The sequence below is a fragment of the Mauremys reevesii genome, linkage group 2 (genome assembly GCF_016161935.1).
Source record: "Mauremys reevesii isolate NIE-2019 linkage group 2, ASM1616193v1, whole genome shotgun sequence".
In the NCBI taxonomy this organism is placed as follows: Eukaryota; Metazoa; Chordata; order Testudines; family Geoemydidae; genus Mauremys; species Mauremys reevesii.
Window position 1 is genome coordinate 245,113,763 of NC_052624.1, and position 27,507 is coordinate 245,141,269.

Below are 27,507 nucleotides of genomic sequence, written 5' to 3' on the forward strand. Positions count from 1 at the left end.
GTGGAGGGCCGGCAGGTCCAGGTGACGGAGAGTGCCGTGATCTTGTGTTATAAGATCTGGGTGAAGCGGCAGAGGAATTGGGCTGTCTACCGATAGACGGAGCAGCATGGTGAACCAGTGTTGCCTGGGCCACGCTGGCGCAATTAAGATGAGACGTGCCTTGTCCCGTCGGAGCTTCAGCAGGACCTTGTGTATGAGGGGAAACGGAGGAAAGGCGTAGAAAAGGTGACGAGTCCATGGGAGGAGAAACGTGTCCGACAGAGAGCCCGGTGCCAGGCCTTGAAAGGAGCAAAACTCCTGGCATTTGCGGTTCAATCAGGACGCGAACAAGTCTACATGGGGAAATCCCCACTGTCGGAAAATGGCATGAGCGATGTCTGCTCTCAGCGACCACTCGTGGCAGAGAAAGGACCTGCTCAGGCGATCCGCGATGGTGTTCTTGACGCCAGGAAGGAACGACGCCACCAGATGTATCGAGTGGGCTATGCAGAATTCCCACAGTAGCATCGCCTCGTCGCAGAGGGGGGATGAGCGGGTCCCGCCTTGCTTGTTGATATAGTACATGGCCGTTGTGTTGTCCGTAAAGACCGAGACACAACGGCCGTGGAGGCGAGTCTGGAACGCTCGGCAGGCCAGGCGTACTGCCCGGAGCGCCCTGACGTTGATGTGCGTGTTCAATTCCTGCAGCAACCAAAGGCCTTGAGTGCGAAGATCGCCGAGATGGGCTCCCCATCCAAGGGACGAGGCATCCGTTGTCAGGGACAGGGAAGGTTGAGGAGCCTGGAATGGGACCCCCGCACATACGTGGGAAGGGGTCAGCCACCAATCCAGGGATTGAAGGACACCCTCTGGAATGGTGAGTAGGGTATCCAGAGGGTCCCTGTGTGGGCGGTATCTGGAGTGGAGCCACAGCTGAAGCGGTCAGAGGCGGAGCCTGGCAAACAGAGTGACGTGTGTGCAAGCCGCCATGTGACCGAGGAGGCGGAGACAAGCACGGGCCGAGGTCATCCGAGAGGCCTGTAGGTCGCGGATTAGCTGCGTAAGGGCCTGGAACTGGAGCTGCGGAAGGAAGGCTCTGGCTAGAGAGGAGTCCAGGGTCGCGCCAATAAAATCCAACCTCTGAGTTGGAACTAAAGTGGATTTCTCTACGTTGAGAACTAGGCCTAGGCGCGTGAATAAGTCCTTGATCTCTGCGACATGTTGCTGGACCGTGGCCTGCGAGTCCCCCCTGATGAGCCAGTCGTCCAGGTAGGGAAAAACGGAGATGCCGCGTCGACGGAGGTGGGCGGCGACAACGGCCATGCACTTTGTGAACACCCTTGAGGCCGAAGGGGAGTACCGCAAACTGGAAGTGTAGGTGAGCGATTGTGAAATGGAGAAAGCGTCTGTGCGGTGGGAAGATGGCGATATGAAAATAAGCGTCCTTCATATTGAGGGCAGCATACCAGTCTCCGGGATCCAAAGTAGGGATAATGACCCCGAGGGATACCATGTGGAACTTCAACTTCAGCATGTATGCGTTGAGGCCTCGCAGGTCGAGAATGGGTCGAAGGCCTCCTTTGGCCTTGGGGATCAAAAAATAACGGGAATAAAACCCCTTGCCCCGTTCCGCGTCCGGAACCTTCTCGACCGCTCCGATGGCTAGGAGCGAGTGCACCTCTTGTAAGAGGAGTTGCTCGTGAGAGGGGTCCCTGAAGAGGGACCGGGAAGGAGGGTGGGAAGGTGGAGGTGAAACGAATTGGAGTTGGTAACCACGTTCCACAGTGCGCAGGACCCAGGCATCGGTGGTCAGCCAGGCCCACGCCGGGAGGAAATAGGAAAGGCGGTTGGAAAAAGGCAGGGAGGAATTTGGAGGAAGAGCTGGTATGCCGTCCCCGGGCGCATCTTCAAAAAGATGGTTTAGGCTCCGGTGGTTTAGAGGGGGTTCGCCCTTGGGACGGTTGGTTGCCAGGCCGTCGCCCACGGCCCCCGCGACCCCGCCGCCGACCAGAGTCTTGCCTGTAGCGAGGCATATAGTAAGGGCGGTTAAACTGGGGACGGAACGGACGCCTCTGGGTAGCCGGGGTATGCATCCCCAAAGTGCGGATGATAACCCTGTTGTCCTTTAGATTTTGAAGCTTGGAGTCCGTCTTTTCTGAGAAGAGCTCCTTCGAATCAAAAGGAAGGTCCTGAATGGTGTATTGAACTTCAGGAGGAAGCGTCGAACTCTGGAGCCAAGAGATCCGGCGCATGGTAACACCCGAGGCTACAGTACGTGCCGCCGAGTCAGCCGTGTCTAAGGAGGCCTGTAATGAGGTGCGTGCTACCTTTTTGCCTTCTTCTACGAAGGCTGCAAACTCCTGTCGGGAATCCTGAGGCAGGAGCTCTTTGTATTTCTCCACCTCAGCCCAAGTGTCATGGCCGTAGCGGCTTAGCAAGGCCTGCTGGTTAGCCACACGGAGCTGCAGGGCACCGGCAGAGTAGACCTTGCGACCAAGCAAGTCCATGCGCTTGGCCTCCTTCGACTTAGGAGCCGGGCCTTGCTGGCCGTTGCGCTCTTTGTCGTTGACCGACTGCACCACTAAGGACGAGGGGGCAGGGTGCACATACAAATGTTCGTATCCCCTGGAAGGGACCACGTATCTGCGTTCCACCCCTCGGGCTGTGGGCGCAATAGACGACGGAGTCTGCCATAAGGTATCAGCGTTCGCCTGGATAGTCCTTATGAAGGGGAGAGCTATGCGGGTTGGAGCGTCCGCGGACAAAATGGTCACTATCGGATCACTGACTTCCGATACCTCCTCAGCCTACAGATCCATTCGCAATGCCACCCTGCGAAGGAGCTCTTGGTGCGCCCGTAAGTCAATTGGTGGGGGACCCGCTGATGACGAGCCTGCCACCGCCTCATCCGGGGGAGAGGAGGAGGAAGTGCCGGGCAGGATGGCGTCTTGGTCAGCATCCGGCCCCTGTGAAGGTTCCTGCCCCAGAGGTTCCTGGGCAGGCTGATTCCCTTCGTCTGCACCGGATGGCACCTCAGTGTCAACTGGGGGGCGGCTTATAGTAGCCTCTGGGACGCGTGACTCGTGCGATACGGTACGCATAGGAGGCACAGGAGGACCTTGGCTTTGGTGGTAGGCCCAACGGGTCCAATAACCCCACTGATTTGGGTCCTGGTCCACGGGATGGGATTGCCGGAAAACTCCTGAAGGGACCTGAGAGTCATGGTCATCGACATAGTAGCTGTTGGCGTGTGAAGAGGCCAAAGCGTGTCGAGAAGGCCAAGGTGGAGCAGATAAGCCTTCCGCCGAAGTGCCCACCGATCTCATTTCCCGCCTTTGTGGTGAACGGTGCCGGGAGGCATCTCGGTATCGGGAGCAGGAGCGAGAATGGGACCTGCGACCGGCGCGGTGCCGGGAGGTCGACTGGGATCTCCATGATCGGTGCCGGGAGCGACTCCGCGAGTAGCGGCGGCCATATCGGTACCGAGAGCTTGATCGGTGCTGGGAGTGACGGGTTGGAGAGCGAGAGAACGACCGGTGCCGCGAGTCTGATCGGTGCCGCGTGGTTGAGCGGTGACGGGAATGCGAGCGGCGGTGCGATCGACGCCCAGATCGGGATCGGCGCCGAGAGCGGGAGCGGGAACGGCGTCGAGAGCGGGAACGGGTTCGGTGCCGGTCAGAGTCGGTGCCGGCAGGTGGCTTAAACATGGACAGCTTGCCCAGGGAGCGGGGCGCCCTCACCAGCGGCGCCGGGGGTGGTGGCACAACCGGTTCTGTCATCCCGATGAGGTCCCGTGCCGCCTTGAAGGTCTCTGGAGTCGATGGCAGTGGCATCTCTACCGCGGCCGGAGCCGGGGAGGTTATAGGTGCCGGGCTCGACGGCCTCTCAGGGGCCGGAGTCGCCGGTGCCGGCAGAAGTGTCTGTGGCAGAGGAACCCATGCCGCGGCAGGTTTCGGTGCCGGGCGGTCCGGACGGGGCGCACTCTGAGGAACCCGTGCCGCGGCAGGTTTCGGAGCCGGCGGTGCCGTGGAGGCAGCGGCCTGTCCCTTCTTCGGCGAGAGAGAGCGTCTTTGGGCTGGTTTCAGTGCCGATGGCGCTTTCGGTGGTACCGCAGAGTGGCCCGGTGCCGTGGCGGCGCTGCGAGAGTCCGTCGGGAAAGCGGGTGGTGCCGCGGCTGGAGGGGTTAAGGCTGCCTCCATTAGGAGCTGTTTAAGCCTAATGTCTCTTTCCCTCTTAGTGCGAGGCTTGAAAGCCTTGCAAATTGGGCACTTAGTAGATAAGTGCGACTCTCCTAAACACTTCAAACAGGAGCTATGAGGATCTCCTGTAGGCATAGGCCTGCGGTAGGCCGAGCACGGCTTGAAACCCGGGGAGCCGGGCGGGGCTAACCCCTGAACCCGCTACCTATCTAACACTAAACTGATTTCAAACTATCAAAAACAAGAAAACCTAAGCTAAGATAAGAACTATGTACAAATATTAACAGAGAAACTATGAGGAAGCTAGGGAAGCGGAGGTCAGACAAGCTACACTCCGCTGTTCCAACGACCGACACGGGCGGTAAGAAGGAACTGAGGGTCGGGAGGTTCGGCTGAGGTATATATGCAGTGCCGTTATGGCGCCACTCCAGGGGGCGCTCAGCCGACCCACTGGGGTTGCTAGGGTAAAAGTCTTCCGACGAAAGTGCACGCGGCGCGCACACACCTAACTGGAATGGATATGAGCAATCACTCGAAGAAGAATATTTATTTCATTTTAGAAGAGCTAGCTTTTTAGGAAATGTGAACTGACTGTGATTAAAAATAAGATACAGAAATTGGGTAGGATAGACTTGTCAATATTAATGATTACAGCAAGAATGCATTCCACTTAAGGATAAATATATCAAGATGGGTAAAATGATCTAGTATGGAGGAACAAGGAGATTTCATAGTACATTTAAAAATGTGTTCAATAAATTGAAAAAATATGAAGAGGGAGATGATAATGGAGAAATAAAAAAAGTGAAGTCATGCAAAAAATTGGAGGTATGACAGAAGCAAAAATTCTTGACAATATTGGAAGGAATAAGATGTCTAAAAATATACCATAATAGGGCAAAAAAGGAGCGTAAGAAGAGAGATCTTACAAACAAAACAGTCATAGGTTGTGGGAAATTGAACATTTCCTAATCTCTAAAATGAAATGTTTTAGGACTGTGATCAATATTAAGCAAGCTAGCAGACTTTTGGCTCTCATGTTGTATTTTATGCAGCAGTCTAGTAATAGGAGCTTTTTAGAGACTCTGGGTATGTCTACACTACGGGATTATTCCGACTTTACAGAAACCGGTTTTTTTAAAACAGATTGTATAAAGTCGAGTGCACGCGGCCACACTAAGCACATTAATTCAGCGGTGTGCATCCATGTACCGAGGCTAGCGTCGATTTCTGGAGCATTGCACTGTGGGTAGCTATCCCATAGCTATCCCATAGTTCCCACAGTCTCCCCCGCCTATTGGAATTCTGGGTTGAGATCCCAGTGCCTGATGGGGCAAAAAACATTGTCGCGGGTGGTCTGGGTACAGCCTCACCCCTCCCTCCGTGCAAGTAGCAGACAACTGTTTTGCGCCTTTTTCCCTGGGTGAACTGTGCAGACGCCATAGCACGGCAAGCATGGACCCTGCTCAGCTCAAGACAGCAATCATGGACGTTGTAAACACCTTGTGCATTCTCATGCAGTCAGTGCTGAACTGCAAAACCAGTCAAGGAGCAGGCGGCTATGGCAGCGCGGCGACGAGAGTGATGAGGACATGGACACAGAATTCTCTCAAACCACGGGCCCCTGCGCTTCGGAGATCATGCTGGTAATGGGGCAGGTTCTAGCCATTGAACGCCGATTTTGGGCCTGGGAAACAAGCACAGTCTGGTGGGACTACATAGTGTTGCAGGTTTGGGATGAGTCCCAGTGGCTGCGAAACTTTCGCATGCGTAAGGGCACTTTCATAGAACTTTGTGACTTGCTTTCCCCTGCCCTGAAACACCAGAATACCAAGATGAGAGCAGCCCTCACAGTTGAGAAGCGAGTGGCAATAGCCCTCTGGAAGCTTGCAACGCCAGATAGCTACCGGTCAGTTGGGAATCAATTTGGAGTGGGCAAATCTACTGTGGGGGCTGCTGTGATGCAAGTAGCCAAAGCAATCATTAAGCTGCTGCTACGAAATGTTGTGACTCTGGGAAATGTGCAGGTCCAGGTGGATGGCTTTGCTGCAATGGGATTCCCTAACTCTGGTGGGGCGATAGATGGAACCCATATCCCTATCTTGGCACTGGAGCACCAGGGCACCCAGTACATAAACCGAAAGGGGTACTTTTCCATGGTGCTGCAAGCACTGGTGAATCACAAGGGACGTTTCACCAATATCCACGTGGGATGGCCGGGAAGGGTTCATGACGCTCGCGTCTTCAGGAACACTACTCTGTTTAAATGGCTGCAGCAAGAGAATTACTTCCCAGACCAGAAAATAACAGTTGGGGATGTTGAAATGCCTATCGTTATCCTGGGGGACCCAGCCTACCCCTTGATGCCATACACAGGCAGCCTGGACGGTAGTCAGGAGTTGTTCAACTACAGGCTGAGCAAGTGCAGAATGGTGGTAGAATGTGCATTTGGCCGTTTAAAGGCACGCTGGTGCACATTACTGACTTGCTCAGACCTCAGCCAAACCAATGTCCCCATTGTTGTTGTTGCTTGCTGTGTGCTCCACAATCTCTGTGAGAGTAAGGGGGAGACCTTTATGGCGGGGTGGGAGGCTGAGGCAAATCACCTAACCGCTGATTACGCGCAGCCAGACACCAGGGCGATTAGAAGAGCACACCAGGAAGCAGTACACATCGGAGAAGCTTTGAAAACCAGTTTCATCATGGGCCAGGGTACGGTGTGACTGTTGTGTTTGTTTCTCCTTGATGAAACCCGAGGGAGGGCGGTTATACAGGGGCCGCAGTGGCACTCTGTGATCCTGCTGCCATTCCTGAAGCTCCACCAGACGCCGGAGCATGTCCGTTTGATCACACAGCAGCCTCAGAGTTGCATCCCGACACCTCAGATCTTCCTGCCGCCACCTCTCATCTCGAGCGTCTCTCCTCTCCTCACATTCATCCCTCCTGTCCTCACGGTCACTGGCATCTTTCCTGTACTTTGATACCATGTCCTTCCACTCATTCAGATGAGTTCTTTCATTGCGGGTCACTTCCATGATTTCTGAGAACATTTCGTCACACATCTTTTTTTTTTTCCGCTGCCTTATCTGAGATAGCCTTCGGGATGGAGAAGGGAGACTTGAAAAATTTGCAGCTGCAGGAGGGAGGGAAAAAAGGGAGAGAAGTATTTAAAAAGATACATTTTACAGAACAATGGTTATACTCTTTCACGGTGAACAACACTATTCACCTTACATAGCACATGTGATTTCACTACAAGGTCACATTTTGCATCTTAATATTGAGTGCCTGCGACTTTGGTGTTAGAGATCACAGACGCATGTCTGGGCATCAGAATTCGGTTTGCATGCAGCCATGGTAAGCCATTGTCTTTCGGCTTCTGCAGCCTTCATATATCCAGTGCCCTCCTTTCCCAAATAGCAAGCAAAGCCCGTTGAGTGCTGCTTCTTTCCTGTTAACGTGTAGCACCAGAACCGCCCCCATCCATTCTCTGGGATGATCGCTTTACTCCTCCCCCCACTGCATGGCTGGTATCATAGTAGAAGATCGCTGCTAGCCACCCTCCCCCCCACCGTGTGGCTGGTAGCAGGGAAGATCCCAGCTAGCCAAACGCGAAAAAGCTCAGCGCCAATCACCTCCCCTCCCCCCGCTTGGCTAAATGCAGGGAAGGATTTATTTTAAGCCACAGGCAAACAGCCCAACCATCTCTGTCCCCTTAATTAAATTCCTGAATTTCAACCAGGTTACCATGAACGATATCACTCTCCTGAGGATAATACCGCGAGATAAAGAATGGATGTTGCTTGAATGCCAGCAAAGACCGGGACCATACGCAGCTAGGCTTTGTCATGCAATTATACCAGATTACTTGCTACATGCATGGGGTGGTCAGGTGCCCTACCATGGAGGACGGAAAAAGGCTGCCCTGCCCAGAAACCTTCTGCAAAGGCTTTTGGAGTACCTCCAGGAGAGCTTCATGGAGATGTCCCTGGAGGATTTCCGCTCCATCCCCAGACATGTTAACAGACTTTTCCAGTAACTTTACTGGCCGCGAATGCATCCCAAGTCCTCAGGGCAAATTAATCATTTAAAAAATGCTTGCTTTTAAAGCATGTTTTATATTTACAAAGGTACACTCACCAGAGGTCCCTTCCATGGCTTCATTGTCTGGGATAGTGGCTTGGGAGGGTAATTCCGTCAGGGTGAGAAAAAGCTCCTGGCTGTTGGGGAGAACGGAGTGCTGTGTGCTCTCTGCAAGCTCGTCCTCCTCTTCCTCCTCCTCATCTTCCCCGTCCGCAGAATCCTCAGGCATGGCTGAGATTACCACCCCCACCTCGGAATCCACGAACAGGGGTGGGGTAGTGGTGGCGGACCCCTCTAGAATTGCATGCAGCTCAGCATAGAAGCGGCATGTTTTCAGCCCTGCCCCGGACCTTCCGTTTGCTTCTTTGGTTTTCTTGTCTGAGCTCCTTAACTTTCACACGGCACTGTACTGAGTCCCTGGTGTGGTCTCTCTGCATCATGGCCTTGGAAATTTTTTCAAATGTTTTTTCATTTCTTCTTTTGGAACGGAGTTCTGTTAGCACAGAATCCTCTCCCCATACAGCGATCAGATCCAGTACCTCCCGTGCAGTCCATGCTGGAGCTCTTTTTCGATTCTCAGGAGACTGCATTGTTACCTGTGCTGATGAGCTCTGCGTGGTCACCTGTGCTGGTGAGCTCTCCAAGCTGGCCAAACAGGAAATGAAATTCAAACGTTTGCGGGGCTTTTCCTGTCTATCTGGCCAGTGCATCCGAGTTCAGATGGCTTTCCAGAGCGGTCACAATGGTGCACTGTGGGATACCGCCCAGAGGCCAATACTGTCGAATTGCGTCCACACTAACCCTAATCTGACATGGCAATACCGATTTCAGCGCTACTCCCCTCGTCGGGGAGGAGTACAGAAATCGGTTTTAAGAGCCCTTTATATCGATATAAAGGGCTTCGTTGTGTGGACGGGTGCAGGGTTAAATCGGTTTAATGCTGCTAAATTCGGTATAAACGCGTAGTGTAGACCAGGCATCAGTGACATTCTTTGAGTGGCCTCTGCACATTCCCACTCTTGAACTGCATCAACAGTGTAGCTTGGACCAGTGGAACCTTCTAATAAAAGTGATCATTGTAGCACTCTAATGCTCCATGCCCCTCTCCTTATGGATCTGAAGATTTGAGGGCAGGGCTATAAAGGAGGCGTGGTGTGATGATTGCTTGTGTTCTTTCCAACTACGGTAGCAGATGGACCAGGACACTTGCCAGGTCCTGGCACCCCCAATTCAAAGGAACATATTGTTCCCAATGTCATCACCTTAGTTTAGCTAGATGTTAGGTTGGTTTTTTTTTTGTTTTTTTTTTGGGTGGGGTTTTTGACTAAGGATCTTAGTGCACTGGCACAGGTCCTTGTTTCTAGTATGTTGGAAACAAAGACAAAAAAATCAGGCTTCTTGCCCTGCTGCTTTTCCTGCTTTGAATACCCATGTGTTATATGGCCTGTTTGAGGAAATGTCATTCTTTGCTCGATATGCAGCACCTTCACTCCTTGGGCCAGAAAGGAGTTGCATTTGCCTCCAACCTATGTTATTGCAGGAAGCATTAGCACCTAAACCTTTCAATTCAAGAAACCCGGGGATCTGCAAACGCTGGGAGACCAGCCTCAGCTTTGGCCCTAAGGGGGTCAAAAAGTCCAGCAGAATCCTAATATAGGTGTGTCTCTCTCATTGACTGGAGTCAAACCTAAGGTACTACCAGTCACTGTGAATCCATAAGATCAGAGGTGGCACCTCTGCTGAAAAAGCTAATTCTCGAGAGCATATCTCTAAGGAACTTATTTGTCTGGTTCCATGCACTGAAGTGCAAAAGTGTCCCCATAAGGCTTCAGTCTTGGAAGTCAGAGCCACAACAAAGAGTGGTTATAGAAGGCCAAGACCAAATTACAGAGCTGTATTCTGGTCTGGATCAGAGGCCATTGGATCCATACTTGAAACTTCATTGTGAGCCTGATGAGGCACCTGATGCTTCTTGTGAGCCACTAAGTTCCTACTGGAGGATCCACTGTTAATAGGGTGACTCAGTAACATGGTGGCTCAGGTATCAAGCCCTGGGAACACCCTCATTCAGATCAGGGGGACCTTCAATGCTTAAAGGTAAAGAAGAGAGAAAACTTGTTCACCTTAGCCTCTAAGGATAGAACAAGAAGCAATGGGCTTAAACTGCAGCAAGGGAGGTGTAGGTTGGGCATTAGGAAAAAGTTCTTAACTGTCAGGGTGGTTAAACACTGGAATAAATTGCCTAGGGAGGTTGTGGAGTCTCCATCTCTGGAGATATTTAAGAGTAGGTTAGATAAATGTCTATCAGGGATGGTCTAGACAGTATTTGGTCCTGCCATGAGGGCAGGGGACTGGACTTGATGACCTCTTGAGGTCCCTTCCAGTCCTAGAGTCTATGAATCTATAAGTGTAAGGTAGTGGGATGCTAGTTCCCCCTTCTCCAGAAAATGAAAAGGCCTTACAAGGGTAAATCAGTTTCCCTATCTATACAGATCTCTCCAAAGATAAATGAACCTGCCCCTAGAACCTGTACTAGTTCCTCAGGGAAATGTCTCACCTCTTTTGACTTTTTGCTTACCAAACTATTGTTGTCACCCTTGGAAACTGCCTCTGATCCAGAATCGGGCCATATCCTGCCTGATACCATTCCTTGCCCTTCTTTTGCCAGGGAAAGGATGAGGGAAATTAGAGTTATTAAGACTCTCAGTTCTAACTCTTCAGACCATAAGATCACCCTTCCTTGGACTAGGAGGTACCACCCTGGGTATTATGGCCCTATTTGCCTTCCCCTATGTATTAACCTGAATTTAAAAGGGCTGAAGAAAGGCAGGTTCCAACAGAGCCTTCTCCCAAAAGAATTCAGGTGAAATATCATGCCCTGATTTGTCACTGTCTGGTACTGAAGGAACAGTCTCCTTTACTTGTCACAGACATACTGCCTGAAGAGGAACCAAAGGGGCCTGTTGAACCTTTGAATGCAGATATGGATCTGGATGATCAATCTTCACCAGATGATAGTGTGGGTGCATCATCTTCCTCCCCTCCAGAAGATATGTTCCAATTTCACAAACACATGGAAAGGTTGGGTACTAATTACCTTGAACATCCTTTAGGAACCTCAGAGTAAACGACACATCTGTTCTTGATATACTGGGGTCATCTTCTAGAAGTGAGATACCTTGCCAGTCTTTGATGGTTTATTATAGCTGGCAAAAAGTATCTGGTTAAATAGATTACCCGGATAGACAATTTCTCAGAAAACAGACAAATTATACAGCTGCTTGCTGAGGAATTCTCATTCTCCTGACCCACCCAGCTCCAAATTCATTGGTGGTGACAGCGGCCAATCAGAGTTAAAATGCGGGGGTCAAGACTTTGTCCCTTCAGTTAGATAGGCAGATGTTCTCTTTTGCAACACTGCGCATTAGACTGTGAGCTATCGGGTGGTAATGTCCACAAGAGCTTAGTAGGCTAGTCTCTCCGTTGAAATGGAGCCACCGCAGTGGGACTCAGTCTGGCAGTGTTCCTGAACCAGCACTTGCTAGTCAGTGCTAACAGAGATGTCTTACTCTATCCTTCACTGAATTTTAGACCTCAATCAAATTACATCCTACTGGCCTCTCAGAGTTAAATGCCTAAAGCAGGCTGGCACATTCATTCAGAAGGGGCTTTGGGTTTTGTGGCTAAGAATACTATCTTTGTAAACTATTGTACAGATTTTTTTCTGGTTTATGAAATGGGTTCTGTTTTAATTTTAATGATCAACTAAACAGAAAAAACTTCCCGGTTTGGTCTTCTATCTACTTTTATTTGCTTTTTCTATTTTTCTGCATAAAATCCAATAAAAAGTATTGGAATCTTCAACAATAACTGTGTATGTATATAGTCCTCCTGTTACATAATCATTTTCCATTGTCTGTTTTTCGTATTGGATTTTATCCCAAGCCGCAAGACCACAGTAATCACTTTTTCTTACAACTACTGTAGCTTCCCTTATAGAGAAGTTCCACTGTCTCATCAGCAACAATTAACAACGGAATACTTCCAGTTTTTCTCTGCTGTAGATTTACTAAGTATGCACTGTGGCAATAACTGAGATCCTCTTCAAAATAGGTACATAAATAATGAGTGAGCAGTGGACATCAGATAAATGTGGCAGGGTTAGAAACCTAGCTGAGACACTTTGGGTCAGAGCAGGTGACAAAATCAGACACCTGGATTATATTTCTAACTTTTCCACTGACTCAGTATATGATGTTGGGCAAGTCACTTAATTTCACGGGGCCTCCATTTGTCAGTAAAATCAGGAGTGTACAGGGTTTCTTAGTTTTAATTCTTATTAGGAACTTACAGATCCTCCTAAATTGCTATCTAATGCCAAAGTATTACGATTCTGCTGGTTAAATCTAATTCTAGGTATTTCAAGCTCTTCTACATTTCCACTGGCAAAAATCATGAAAAATTGCACTAATCTGTAGCTAACCCTCAGCAGCTGTGCATTAAATATGGAGTGTTAACACAGCTGTATAATACTAAAATTTTTCTAGTTATTTTATAACCCCTCCCCCCCCCCGCTGAATCTATAGAAACAGTAGAGCTCAGATTTCTATTTATTTTAAATCTGTATTGCTTATGTACTCTATAGATGGAGGAGTTGGTAGCTATAATTATCGTTAGCCTAACCAGAATCTGAATGACTATGCTTTCTTTATTTGGACATTTAATTCCATGCTAAGGTTATGTCAGATTTTTATATAGTTGAGATTTAGTTGGAGATCCTGCTTGAAATCTGCCCCCATTAAAGTCAATGGAAAAATGGCCACTGACTTCACTGGGACAAGGATTTCCCCTTGTTTCCTAAACCTGATTTACTGCAGAGTGGCTTTCAACATTTTATATATAATCATCATCTTTGGCTTTATTCTATTTTTGTGCAAGACAACTACCTCACCATGGTTTTACCAAGCAAGGTCCTTTAAAACTCTGTAATTACACTAGCACTTGCATAGTGATTTAGACTTGTTTACTAACACTCACAATACCCCTGGAAGGTATTGTTGTATTATCCCCGTTTTACAGATGGGGAAACTGAGACACAGATTAGATACTTAACCTCTCTATATAGGATATTTCTAGAGCGTGCGTCTAAGCATGAAGTACAGTAATATAAAACTTGCAAGAAGTCATCCTAGTAAATTCTTCCAGATTGCAGGAAGTCTTCCCATATTCATTTGTTAGTAATTCTTTGTAACTGATTTGCTACAAGGACATTGGAGGATCTGGAATGATATCTAAGATTATAATTTGAGAGTTTCTGGCTCCTAGTTCTCTGCTGAAATCTCTACAGCATGTCATGTTTTTTAATACCTGCCACAGAATCTTATTTCTTTAGTAATTAACTAACCTTAATTACTTAGGATCACTGCAGGCTATTCCTTCAGTAGATCTCTGCAACTGGGCAAATGCAGCAACCAACAGAAAGCAAACTGCAAATTTCTCTTGAGGAAAAATGTTCAAGGGTTTCTTCTTCAGTCAGTTAGCACTGCTGAAGTAGAGTATTGGTATCTGCCTCAACTTTGTTCAGTGAGTAAATAGATTTTCTGTTAATCTATATTTTCAAAAATTGATAACAGTTGTAAAAATTTGCTCCATGCTAACATGATATGCAGTGTCTCAGGTTTACAGCAATTTATATTTTCTTTAATTTGCATGTTTCAACACTGCCAAGAAAAAGAATTTTGCTAGTTCCTGTAGCTCAAATATTTCTTCAGTGTAAAACAAAATATTTTATTACAGACTTGACATACATAGATATAAACTGTGTGTATAAATGTATGAGGTATGCACATTGTGTTTATTCAAAAAAAATTTAAATGTCAAAAGTAAATTACACCCTTTTTTGAATTTGAAATTTAACAGGGCAAAGGCAGAGCAGCAAGTTGTGTATCTTCCACACAAAAGGTGGTGTGCATACAGATTATCAAATGTGAAGACATGTAGATGCCTCAGCTGAATTCTTAACTTTCTGAGCACACTGTTAGTAAATGGTTTAGTTGACATTCATAAAAATCCATTTTAATTTATACTAGTTTTATTTTCAAATAACAAAACTGATTTGTGAGATGTTCCCTCTACTGTATCTACTTCAAAAATGTCAAGTTGATACTCTGGCAGCGACAACGCTGAACTTTAAAAATGAATATCAAATGATATATTCCAGTATTACATTTTAGACATGGTCTAGTTATGTATCACACCCACTGTATGAAGGCAGTAAGTTTCAATGGAATTGTAATTGTGATGGAGCAAGGCCGGATGGCTACAGGAAAGTACTGAGGAACAGGTATGTTAGCCCCAGGCTAAGCAAATCCCTAGTACCATGGGAACCAAAATGGCAGTTACTCCAGAATAATCAAGGCACCTGGGGCCAATTAAGAACTTTCTAGAAGGCACAGGAGAGAGCTACATTGATTGGAGCACCTGCAGCCAATCAGGGCAGGCTAATCAGGGCACCTGGTATAAAAAGGGGAGCTTACTCCAGTCAAGAAAAGGAGCCAGAGGAAGGAAGTGCGAATGAGGAGCTGGGAGTCAGAGACACAAGGAACTAAGAACTGAGAGGGTGTACTACTGGAGGATTGAGGAAACACCATACAATCAAGCCGTATCAGACACCAGGAGGCTCCTATGGTGAGGATAAAGAAGGTGTTTGAAGGAGGTTATGGGGAAGTAGCCCAGGGAGCTGTAGCAGTCAATCAGCGGTTACAGGTAGCACTTTAGAGACTGCTACAATTCACAGGGCCCTGGGCTGGAACCCGGAGTAGAGGGCAGGCCCGGGTTCCCCCCAAGCCTCGCTACTCCTAATCAGACATAGGAGGAGTTGATCCAGACTGTGGGTTTCATCCAAGAGGAAGACCACTGAGGGGAGGAAATCCGCCAATAAGCGCAGGACCTACTAGAGGAGAGGAGGAACTTTGCCACATAATGTAAAATAACAAGGGTCAGCTCTTAGTTGTCAGTTTGTTTAGGTGTGCTGTCAAACCATGCTGGAGTGCCTTGCTAATGTGTGGAAAAAGTGAAATGTTGCTCTAATATGTCTATCACTCAAGCAGATAGAAAATGCTTCATAATTTTGGGAGCAACTGAGTAGCAATAAATAGAAAATACTTTAAGCTGCTATCTATCATACAGGAAAGCAACAGTAGATGTCAGAATTGATATGTTAGGGCTTATCACACAAGTTGTATGACTTTAGCTGTACTATTATTTTTAAAGTGGTATGACCCCCTAGTATGGATGCAGTTGTGTTAGTACAAAGGTACTTTATACTAGGCTAGCTATTCCCATATGGGATAAGGCACCTTTATGCTGGGAAAACTATTTTGGACAAAAAAAACCCCAACCCCTAACTGAAATAGTACTGATGCACAAAGTGTGTGTAGAACAGGCCTTAGTCTGCCAAATGGCATGAATGCTACTTTGAACCCACTGAATCACTTGCTCCCAGGGCCGGCACAACCCATTAGGTGACCTAGGCGGTCGCCTAGGGCACTGACATTTTGGGGGCGGCGACCGCAGCAGCTGGATGTTCGGCCGCCGTGGTCGTCGGCAGTATTTCGGGGGCGGGAACTTCCGCCGCCTCTGGGGGCACCAGTTTGGGGGGTGGGACCTTCCGCTGCCTAGGGCGCCATAAAGGCTGCCGGCGTTCCTGCTTGCCTCTTATAATCTTTGTAGTTCATTTTTTAAAAAACAGGTTCAGTGTAGAATGGAAATCCAAGTTCTAAGGCTCCCATAAAGGAAAACTTCAGTGTAATATGCAATATCCTAATCCAGGGGTGGGCAAACTTTTTGGCCCGAGGGCCACATCGGGGTTGCACAACTGTATGGAAGGCCGGGCAGGGAAGGCTGTGCCTCCACAAACAGCCTGGCCCCCACCCTCTATCTCCCCCCCCCACTTCCTGCCCCCTGACTGCCCCCCTCACAACCCTTAACCCATCCAACCCCCCCGCTCCTTGTACCTGGACTGCCACCCCCATCCAACCACCCTCTGCTCCTCGTCCCCTGATCACCCCCTCCCAGGACCCCGCCCCTAACTTCTCCCTGGGATCCCACCCCTTATCCGACCCCTCCCCTGACTGCTCTCCCGACCCCTATTCACATCCCCAACCCCTGACAGGCCCCCCGGGACTCCCTGTTCCCCATCCCCTGACCGCCCATCCAGAACCTCCGCCCCATCCAACCGCCCCCTCCTCTCTGACTGCCCCCACCCAGTACCCTCCCCGCCCCCTTACCAGCAGCAGGAGCTCGCAGCTGCAACACCCGGCCAGAGCCAGCTGCGCTCCCCACGCTGCCCAGCGGGAGTGGTGGGCCAGAGCATGGCCCATGCGGCAGCATAGCTGCAGGAGATGGGGGGACAGTGAGGGAGGGCTGGGGACTAGGCTTCCCAGCTGGGAGCTCAGGGGCTGGACAGGACAATCCCACAGGCCGGATGTGGCCCACGGGCTGTAATTTGCCCATGTCTGTCCTAATCACTAAGGGCAAGGTCACTAAACATGTTTAAGTACCAGAAACATAACTCTCGATTAAAAACAGGAATCTGCCATTTTGACAGTGTCATGTGGCAGATTCGGACTGAGAACTCAAGTGTCATTAAGAAAACACTGAAAATCTGATTTATTTTTTTTTTAATTTGTTAACAGGTCCATTCTTTTATAATAAATCTTATAAAACTTGTTTTACAACTTAGAGGTAAACTTAGTATTATGCACAAATGCACAATTATAAATTGACCTATGCAAGTCCCTAAAGCTGTACTGACAAGACCTGCTACCAGTCACTTTCTTCATATTTGTGCTATTGATCACATATTGTGGTTGATGCTTTTCTATTCTTCCTCTTCCATCTTTTCAGTTGATAGCACCAGTTAGTCTTTCATCTCATGTTTAGGTCTGCACTTCTGTTTTTCATACATATAGATGTTACCTGTTTATTAGTCGTCCTATCAAAACTCTACACAATATTAAGCCTTTTCTCCTCCTTCATCCAATTTTCCTTTCTTTGGTATCTCAATTTTGAGTTTGACTGTTGTTGAAGGTGTTTCTCCCTTCCTTATTATTCAAAAAAAAGTTCTCAAACAATCAAATATGGTGTTGAGCAATGACCGTCTTCCTGCAAACTCCAAAACTTCCACAGACTTCTAAGTAGTTATGTCAATAGACTTATGGGAGCCACTCCTCTTCTACCACCTTACTATAGTAATTTCAGCGGCATCTGAGATTAATTCTTTATGGCTTTTACAAAACAGTTTTCAGGACGATTAAATAAAAATACTAAGGGGTTTTCTGACAGCTGACACCCTGTTATTTCCCTCCCTTATGGAGTCTCCAATGGTTTTCCAAACAGTCTTAATTTTTGGGCAGGTCCACAATATATGGAGAAATTACACCTATTTCATTGTCGGAGGGGTAGCCATGTTAGTCTGGATCTGTAAAAAGCAACAAAGAGTCCTGTGGCACCTTAAGGACTAACAGATGTATTGGAGCTTAAGCTTTCGTGGGTGAATACCCACTTTGTCAGACGCACCCTATTTCATTACATTCTCTCCAGCATTTGCCTGTCCCTGTACCATAAATTTGTTTAATTTTAAGGGGAGCTAAATACCCTTAACTACACAACATTCTTTATTTTCTTTTGTTAATGTGTTGAGGTATGGGGACTGTTGCTGCATATGTTCTCCCATTCCTCAGTTTTGGGGAGTCTATGCCTACATCAGCTTATTTCCTGTAAGGGCTAGTCTACACTAGAATCGCTACAGTGATTCCAGAAGACTTGAGAAAAGCTAACATTGTTATAATCTTTAAGAGAGAAGATAAGTCAGACTGTGGAAACTATCGAGGCATTGCTTTGCTATCTACAGCAGGGAAAATTCTTACCTATATCCTCTTAAACTAATTACTTCCCCTTCCTGAGGAAATATTGCTGGAATATCAGTGTGCTTTTAGACCATCCTGTGGGACAACCAACATGATCTTCGTTGTATGCCAAATCCAGGAAAAGTGTCTGGAGCAAAATCAGGACCTGTACATGGCCTTCATTGATTTGACAAAGGCCTTTCACTTTGTCAATCATGAAGCCCTGTGGAAGGTGCTGGCCAGATTTGGCTGCCCTCCAAAATGTATTAAGGTCCTAAGGCTTCTCCATGAACAGATGACTGCCACGGTTCTCTGTAATGGCCTTGAGATGGAACCTTCCATCATCAAAACGGGGGTTAAGCAAGGATGCATTGTTGCCCCAACCCTGTTCTCCATCTAGTTAGCAGTTATTTGGTCCTCATTAAAGACTGACTCCCCAATGGAGTTGACATTCAATACAGAATGGATGGGCAACTCTTTAATCTTAGAGGTATCTGCTCAAAGTCTAAAGTCTTCAGGGCGTCCATTATTGATCTTGTATGCTGATGACTCTGTCATCCTTGCACAAGCTGAGAATGACCTTCAGTCCACACTGATTTTTCTTTCACAAGCTTACCGAAGCCTTGGATTCTCAGTCAGTCCTGAGAAGACTAAAGTGCTCTATCAACCTCCTTCAGGCCTTGCACATGACCATCGAGGGTCAGACTCTGGGAGACAGTTGAGCACTTTTGTTACCTCGGTAGCCAGCTTTCTCAAAATGCAAAAATTGATAGTGAGATCCAGCACAGGATCCAGTGTGCAAGTGCTTCCTTTGGGAAATTGTTCTGATGCATTTTCATGGACCATGACCTAAGGCAAGACACCAAGATCCAGGACTATGAGACAACTGTTGTTCCCACACTGATCTATGGATGTGAAACTTGGGTGACCCATCAACAGCACTCAAGAGTCTGGAGAGGTACCACCAACAATGCCTCCGGAAGATCCTTCACGTCAAGTGGCAAGATTGCTGAAGCCAATGTCACCAACATTGAAGCAATGATCCTCCTGCACCAACTTCAGTGGGCTGGACATTGTGTGCGGATGCCAGACTCTCGCCTCCCAAAACAAGTCCTCTACTCTCAGCTCACCCATGGCCAGAGATCCTGTGGTGGTCAGAGTTACACCGACACAAAGACACACTGAAAGCGTATCTTAAGAAAACTGATGTAGACATCACAAGCTGGGAAGAGCAAGCCACCAACTGACCATATGGCACCATATCCTCCATCAGGCAGTGGCTCACTTCGAGGAGAAGCGCCTTGCTCTTGAAGCTGAAGAGAGAGAAGGAAAAAGAAAACTTTCTCCCAGCAGGCAGCTGGCCTGACACAAAATGTCTATACCTACTGCAGGTGGATTTGCAGTTCCAGGATCAGACTCCTGAGTCACCTCAGGACCTATATGTAAATCTGTGATAGAGATCATCCTCGAAGCGAGGGATTGCCAATCAATCACAGTGGTGCAGCTAGTGTAGATGCTCTATGCAACGGGCAGGGCAGGGGACTGGACTCGATGACCTCTCGAGGTCCCTTCCAGTCCTAGAATCTATGAATAATAAATCCACTTCTTTTGCGAGAGATGGTAGCTATGTCAACAGGAGAAGCTCTCCGGCCATCATAGCGCTGTCCACACTGGTGCTTAGGTCGGTGTAACTTACATTTTCACACCCCTGTGTGACATAAGTTATACTGACATAAATGCTTGTGTGTACAAGCCCTAAGTAACAGTTAAAAATTACTTGTATAGAATGAAGGTAAACTTTTGTGTTTCATTGATGTAGTGAGTAGTTCTTCAATTTCCAACAATTTTTTCTTAGGTTTGCCTTTTTGTGGGGTGGGTTGAAAAATGTCGTAATAGTATATATTGATACACTGGAATTTTGCTGTCTCTTACGCATCATATTTCATCAAGTGATCTAAATGTATTTTCTGCAAACTGATGGCAGAATTTTGATATACCTGAATTTCCCAAATGTCAAAACTTCCTGGGTTTTTATGGTGTTAATTTCTATATTGTCTGTCATGGATATTAGAGGTGATAGATGTGGGTTTAGCTTTCTAAATAAGTTATCCCAAGCTTCTATTGCTCTTTTTAATAAAAGAGTGGTTATAAAGCCAGTCCTCCCTTTTATCCTGGACTTTATAACATAGATTGCTTAACCATGGGATTCTTATTTCTCCAAACGAATTTATTTATTGTGGACACCATTGATCTACAAGACTTCCTGGGACTAAAACCTGGAGCATTTGGAAAAAGCCAATTAAGGATCAGATATCATTTTAACTAACTGTAGTTTCGCCTTTGAAACTTCATATTTTTACCAAATTTCCAGATGTCTTGATTTTCTTAATCAAAGGAATATAATTAATATTATGTAAGTCTTGCCCTCTTTTAGAAAAGTATATTCCAAGTATCTTAATGATGTAGTTACCCATTTATAGTTGTATTTATCTTGTATAGCATTCAATAAATCAGAGCCCTCACCTACATCCAGGCATTCTGATTTGATTATTTTAAATCCTGACTTTTTGCCACATTTTAAGATTTCCTCTTGCAACGAGTAGTGTGTGAGCTGGATTTGTAACACATACCATGACTTCTGCATATAAGGGTGACTTGTGTTCCCTGTTTCCTATTGTAATTCCATTTATATTAGGATTATTTGAATGATTGGGCAAATGAATCCTTTGCTGTGGCAAAAAGAGGTGATAAGGGGCATTCTTGGCTTGTGCCTCTAAAAATGAGGAATGTTTCTGATAATTATCCATTCACTCATAATAGCATATGGGTTGGAATATAAGAAGTTAATCCAATTTTGAAATTTAGGGCCTAAACCAAATGTATCTGAAGTATCTTTTAAGGAATGCCAGTTTACTCAGTCAAAACCTTTTTCTGCATCTAGTGATTTAAAGATAGATGGGACTCATAGGTAGAATCTGCACAGAAGATCAAGTCCAAAACTGCAAACATGATCTGATAGCTGCCTGTCTTGGATCCGTTAATGTAACTAGGTAGTAATTATAAAGCAGATGGTTTCAAAGGACACTTGGAAATAAAACCTTAACTTTTCAGAAAAGTGAATCATGGAGAAAAATAACCAGACTTAATATTTGCATTGTTTTACTCCTCCAGCACCTGTTTTGGATTGTGATTTTTTGTTTTGTTTTCAGGAAGACCCACTCCCTTCTTTGAAGGGTTAACTATAGGCATGATCCCAGTTACCATAAAAGAGTGGGAGTCAAGTTTAAGCCCTTATGTCAGTAGCAAGGGGGACTGGACAGAATAAAATTGGACAGCAGCCTCCTCAGATGTAGGTTATGGTTGGGGAAGCAAAGAAAGGACATATACATTGCACCCCTCCACAATAAATAGTAGCAGGAAGGCAGGGACAGAAATACCATCTATATGCATGGAAAACTATGGTGAGAAAGGAGTTCTGTTATTGGTGGGAATAACCCCATCACTGCAGGAAGGATCTACACTTTGGTGCTATGGCACCATAGTGGTGTTGCTGTAACAGCCATAGCCTAGACATGGCCCACCTAGCTGTGTTGGACTGCTACTAGCTTGTTAATTCCATCCCATAAATGTATAATTATTTTTCCTCTTTTACTGACACTGGTATCATATGAGCAACATTTTTAAATCAGTCTCTGCTGTCAGCTAGCTGAAGTTTATATTACGTACTGTGTCTTATGCTTGGTATTATATTCCTTGCAGGAAATTTAGATTATATACACCTCTATCCCGCTATAATGTGACCCAATATAACATGGGTTTGCATATAGCATGGTAGGAGAGGGGCTCTGGCTGCTGCAGGGAGCCCCTGGCCCTTTAAATCATCGCTGGAGCCCTGCCGCCACTACCCTGGGGCTGCAGCAGTGGGGCTCGGGCAGCGCTTTAAAGGGCCCGGAGCTCCGGCTGCCATGGGGAGCCCTGGGCCCTTTAAATCACCGCTGGAGCCCTGGCTGCCACTACCCTGGGGCTGTGGCAGCTGGGCTCCCCGGGGCCGGAGCCTCAGGCTCTTTAAATCACCGCTGCAGCCCCGCCACTGCTACCCCGATATAACAGCATTTCACCTATAACATGGTAGTGATTTTTGGCTCCCCATGACCGTGTTATATCAGGGTAGAGATGTGTATATATATTTTAAACAATAATATAACCAAGTTCAGTCCTAAAACTGCATGGATTCAGGGTGGGGGAATTTTTTTTCCCAAAGTGTCATGCAAAAAGTATGATTTGTGTTGGATTCCATTTTTAGCAAATTTCTACCAGTCGGCTAAGAAAAGAGGAGGAAGATGAGGAGGAGGAAGAGGAGGATGATGATGATGAATTGGAAGCTACCAAGGAAGAGAGAGAACTTTGAGAACTGTTCTAAGTTTGTTTGTTTTTCACATGACAAGGCAGCTTGTCTTTGCTTAACAGCTTTTATATTTTAGATTGAGAATTTCACTGAGGTCATCCATTAAAATAATTACAAGCAGCAAGAAATTGGCAGCAACATTTAATCCTGTTCATTTGATTGGCTATTCGTTACTTGAACAGCAGGTCAGTCTTGAAGATTGTAACTAAGTGTACTGAAAATGTATGATTTCAGTAGACAGAAAATGAAAAGCAAATAACATTTCAATAGAAGAATTACACTACAAGCTTATATAGTCTATTTAATTTTAGTCAAACTTATTTTGTCTACTAATTCATTCAAAGTGATATACTGTAACATTTAATTATTGCCTAGACAGATAGTGAACACAAGGATCCTTATTCTTAGGTCTAGCTGAGCTGTATTTGTCACAGGATTTGGGTATCTGTACACTAGCTTCATTTCACCCACTCCCTCCCAATCTTGGGGCCAGGTTGTAATGCAGCTACTATTGCAACTTGTACCTGGCTATCCACAACCCCAAAGAGCTGCGATGGTAGCTGCAAAGCAGAATACAGAAGCGATCCTGGCATACTGCCTTGCCTTGCCAATGTCCCTATGTTATGGAGTAGGAGGCAGAGTAGCATATTGCTGTCTTCTACCTGTTTCTTGGGGATTCCCCCAAACAGGGGAAAGCCTCAACTCCCTAGTTAAGCTAGCTTTGTGGTTTTTACACTACTGGGGTGGTGCAGATGGCTTGTATCAGAACCAAGGATCTAGTCTAAGAGCTCTCTTTTTTTCATACAGCTTCCTTTTTACGTGAAAGTGCCTTCATGATAAAAGAACCATTGTATAAGTATACATTGCCTTTTCATACTTGCCTTTTATACTAGTCAATTCAGTTACTGATTCTTACCACTAGAGCAGTTATGGACAGTTGATACAAGATTTCAGTGTATTTTCCTATACAAGTATCTCTTATACACATTCCTGAATCAAATTTATATTCAGTATTATTGTATGGAGTGAAAGTCTGTCTGCCAGATAGTTATTTCAGTATTTTATTGATCTTGAACTTCAGTATTTACTAATCTTAATCTGCAGTTATTGAAACTATCTGTGTATATGATGGAAAAATAAAGGTTTTTAAGGAACTCCTTCTTCTTTGTCATTTGGAATTTTGACACTGTTTACTTAATCTGTATCCAGGAATGAGTAACACACAATCTAAATTAGTATCTTAAGTAGGCACTAGCTAAACTAAGTAAAATATAACTGGATTCTCTGGCATGTAAGAGCTCTTTTAGGTACTATGTGGAAAACAAAAGAATGCACTGAGAAGTATTTCACAATTTATATGACAGACAAGTGTAATCTTCAAGTGTTATTATAGGATATTATAATACACACTTGTTTTGAGGAAAAATAAAACCTTGCTACAATGTAACTCTGGTGAAAATCCAAATGAATCTCTTAAAACATGTTGTAGTTCAGAAAAAAATCTATTTTACATGTTCCTATCAATGTTAGGAATGACATCTTACAGTACATGTTAAAATAGAAATATTACAGTAAAAGAGTAGCCAGGGAACAGTTGATAAAGAGGAAAAGACTAAGCACTCATATGTGGACCTTCAGTCACATCCTTTCCATTTCAGATACTAATCCATCACCCAAATGGACAAACTAGTTGACAGCTTCCTGGATGTAGATAGCATAAAAGTGAGTTTTGTGCTGTATTTTTAAAAGGAGTGGGGAATAAGAGGCAATTACGATGTTCCAGACAGTCTCCATCTTTGGCAGTGACTAACAGTCAAATTGGCCCAGTCGAGGGAGCATTAGCTAGGTATAGCAAGATGAAATTAAGAGTACAGTAGAAAAGGGCAGAGTCATGAAGAATCATAAGGATTGTTGTAGCACGGGATGGCAAATTACAGTCTGTGGGCCAGATCCGGACCACAGGATTACCAGCCCCATGGCACAGCAGGGCTAAGACAGGTTCCCTGCCTGACCTGGCCCTGCGCCCGGAAGCGGCTGGCACCACATCCCTGCGGCCCCTGGGAGAGGAGGCGGCGGCAGAGGGCTCCGTGTGCTGCCCTCGTCAGCAGGCACTGTCCCCCGCAGATCCCTTTGGCCAGGAATGGGGAACCACGGCCAATGGGAGCTTCAGGGGTGGTACCCACAGGTGAGGGCACACGTGACGGAGCCTCCTTCCCCACCCGCCCAGTCACTGCTGGACATGCTGGCCACTTCCGGGAGCGGCGTGAGGCCAGGCCCTGCTGCATGCCACTGCCACCCCAGAGCCGCTCGAGGTAAGCGGTGCCAGGCTGGAACCTGAACCCCTCCTACACCCCTGCAACCCAACCCCTGTCCTGAGCCCCTTGCCACACCCCTCCTGCACCCCCAACCTCTTGCTCTGAGTCCCCTCCTGTACCCCACACCCCTAGCCCCTTGCTGCACACTGCACCTCCTCCCACAACCTGCACCCCAATCCGCTGCCCCAGCCCAACATTCATGGCCCTGCATACAATTTTCCCACCCAGATGTGGCCCTCAGACCAAAAAGTTTGTCCACCTCTGTTGTAGCAGCTGGAGTGTCAGAAGTCTACCACAATGTAACTGCATAGAGCAAGCATGTGCTTCTGTGTTTTCAGAGTAAGGCTAGAAGGGACCACTGTGGTCATCTAGTCTGCCCTCCTGTATAAGACAGGCCCTAGAACTTTCCCCAAAATAATTCCTTGGGCATATCTTTTAGAAAAAAAAATCCAATCTTAATATAAAAATGGTCAGTGGTGGAGAAACCACCATAATCCTTGGTAAAATGTTTCACTGGTTGAACAACTACCTAGGGACATAAAGGGTAACAAGACAACATTTTATAAAGATATGAGAAGCAAGAGGAAGACCAAGGAAAGGGTAAGCCCATTACTCAGTGAGGAAGGAAAGACTATAACAAAATACAGCAATGGCCAGTGTTAAATGCCTGTTTTGGTTCAGTTTTCACCAAAAAAGTTAGCAGTGACTGGACAACTACCAGTGATAGTGAACATCAGTGTAAATGGGATAGGAGCTGAGGCTAAAATAGGAAACAAGTAAAGAATGACTTAGACAATTCAGATGTCTTCAAGTGAGCAGGGCCTGATGAAATACATCCAAGAATACTTAAGGAAATGGCTGAAGAGATTTCGTAGCCATTAGTGATTATCTTTTAGAACTCATGGAGGACAGGAGAGAGACCCTGAGAACTGGAAAAGGGCCAATATAGTATCTATCTATTAAGAGGGAATAAGGACAACCCAGGGAATTAGACTAGTCAGCTTAAATTCAGTACCTGGGAAGATAATAGAGCAAATAAATTTGTAAGCAACTAGAAGAAAATAAAGTGATCTGTCAACCTGCATTTGTCAAGAACAAATCAACCTAATATCCTCCTTTGGCAAGATACCAAGCCTTGTGGATAAGATGTGATACAACTTGACTTTACTAAGACTTTTGATATTGTCTCATATAACTTCCATATAAACAAACTAGAGAAACAGAGCCTAACTGGTGGATGTGAAAACTGTATTCAGTAGTTAGCAATGGTTCACAATTGATCTGGAAGGGCATATCGAGTGGGGTTGCACAGGGATCTGGCCTAGGTCCAGTTCTATTCAGTATCTTCGTAAGTGATTTGGATAATGGCAGAGTACACTTATAAAGTCCGTGGGCAGTACAGAGCTGGGAGGGGTTTACAAGTGCTTTAGAGGACAGAATTAGAATTCAAAATGATCTGGACAAATTGGAGAAATGATCTGAAATAGATAGGATGAAATTCAACACAGAACAAATGCAAAATACTACCCTTAGGGAGGAATAATCAATTGCACAAATACAAAACGGGAAAAAGATTGCCTAGAGAGGAGTACTGCAAAAAAGTATGTGAGTTATAGTGGATCACGAACTAAATAAGTCAACAATGGAACTCTTACCAAAAAAAGCAAACATTCTAGGATGTATTAGTACAAGTGTTGTAAGCAAGACCTGAGAAGGCATTCTTCCACGCTATTCAGCAATGATAAGGCCTCAGCTGGAGGACTGTGTCCAGTTCTGGGCACCACACTTCAGGAGAGATGTAGACAAATTGGAGAAGGTCCAGAGAACAGCAACAAAAATAATTAAAGGTCTAGAAAACATGACCTATGAGGAAAGATTGAAAAAACTGGGTTTGTTTAGTCTGAAGAAGAGACGACTCAGGGAAGACATGAGTCTTCAAGTACATAAAAGATTGTTATAAAGAAGAGGGTGATAAATTGTTCTCCTTAATCACTGGGGACAGGACAAGAAGCAATGGTCTTAAATTGTAGCAAGGGAGATTTGTTAGCCATTAGGAAAAAAATCCTAACTGTAGTTAAGCACTGGAACAAGTCATTGAGGGAGGCTGTGGAATCTCTACCACTGGAGATTTTTAAGAACAGGTTAGAAAAAGACCTGTCAGGAATGGTCTAAATAATATTTAGTCCTGCCACCGTGCAGGGGAAGGGACTAGATGACCTACTGAGGTCCCTTCCAGTCCTACACTGCTATGATTACTCTTGCTGTTAAAAATGTACACCTTATTTCCAGTCTGAATTTGTCTAAATACAACTTCCAGGCATTGGATTGTTATATCTTTCTCTGCTAGACTGAAGAGCCCGTTATCAAATATTTGTTCCCCATGTAAGTATTCATAGATTGTAATTCAATTACCCATATCCCATCTCTTCATTAAAGGGATTGAGCTCCTTGATTCTGTCACTATAAGGCATGTTTTCTAATCCTTTAATCATTCTCCAGGCTTTCCGCTTCACCTTCTCCCATTTATCAACATCCTTCTTGAATTGCGGGCACCAGAACAGCACACAATATTCCAGCAGCAGTCACACCAGTTCCAAATATGAAGGTAAAATAACCAA

At 46.1% G+C, this 27,507-nt stretch overlaps 1 protein-coding gene across 6 annotated transcripts in view; it reads left to right on the forward strand.

Moving 5' to 3' along the window:
* CIBAR1 (CBY1 interacting BAR domain containing 1) overlaps nt 1–23,728 on the forward strand; it is a 50,441-nt gene extending 26,713 nt beyond the window's left edge. For 5 of the 6 annotated variants that reach the window (XM_039527874.1, XM_039527872.1, XM_039527875.1 and 2 more), the window contains one exon: nt 22,473–23,728. In XM_039527874.1, coding sequence (XP_039383808.1) covers nt 22,473–22,577 — 105 coding nt within the window. In that variant the 3' untranslated portion in view covers nt 22,578–23,728. Of the gene's footprint in view, nt 1–11,191; nt 11,343–22,472 lie in introns of those variants that run through there. The other variant, XM_039527873.1, reaches the window with a different exon arrangement.
* The last annotated feature ends 3,779 nt before the right edge of the window (nt 23,729–27,507 follow it).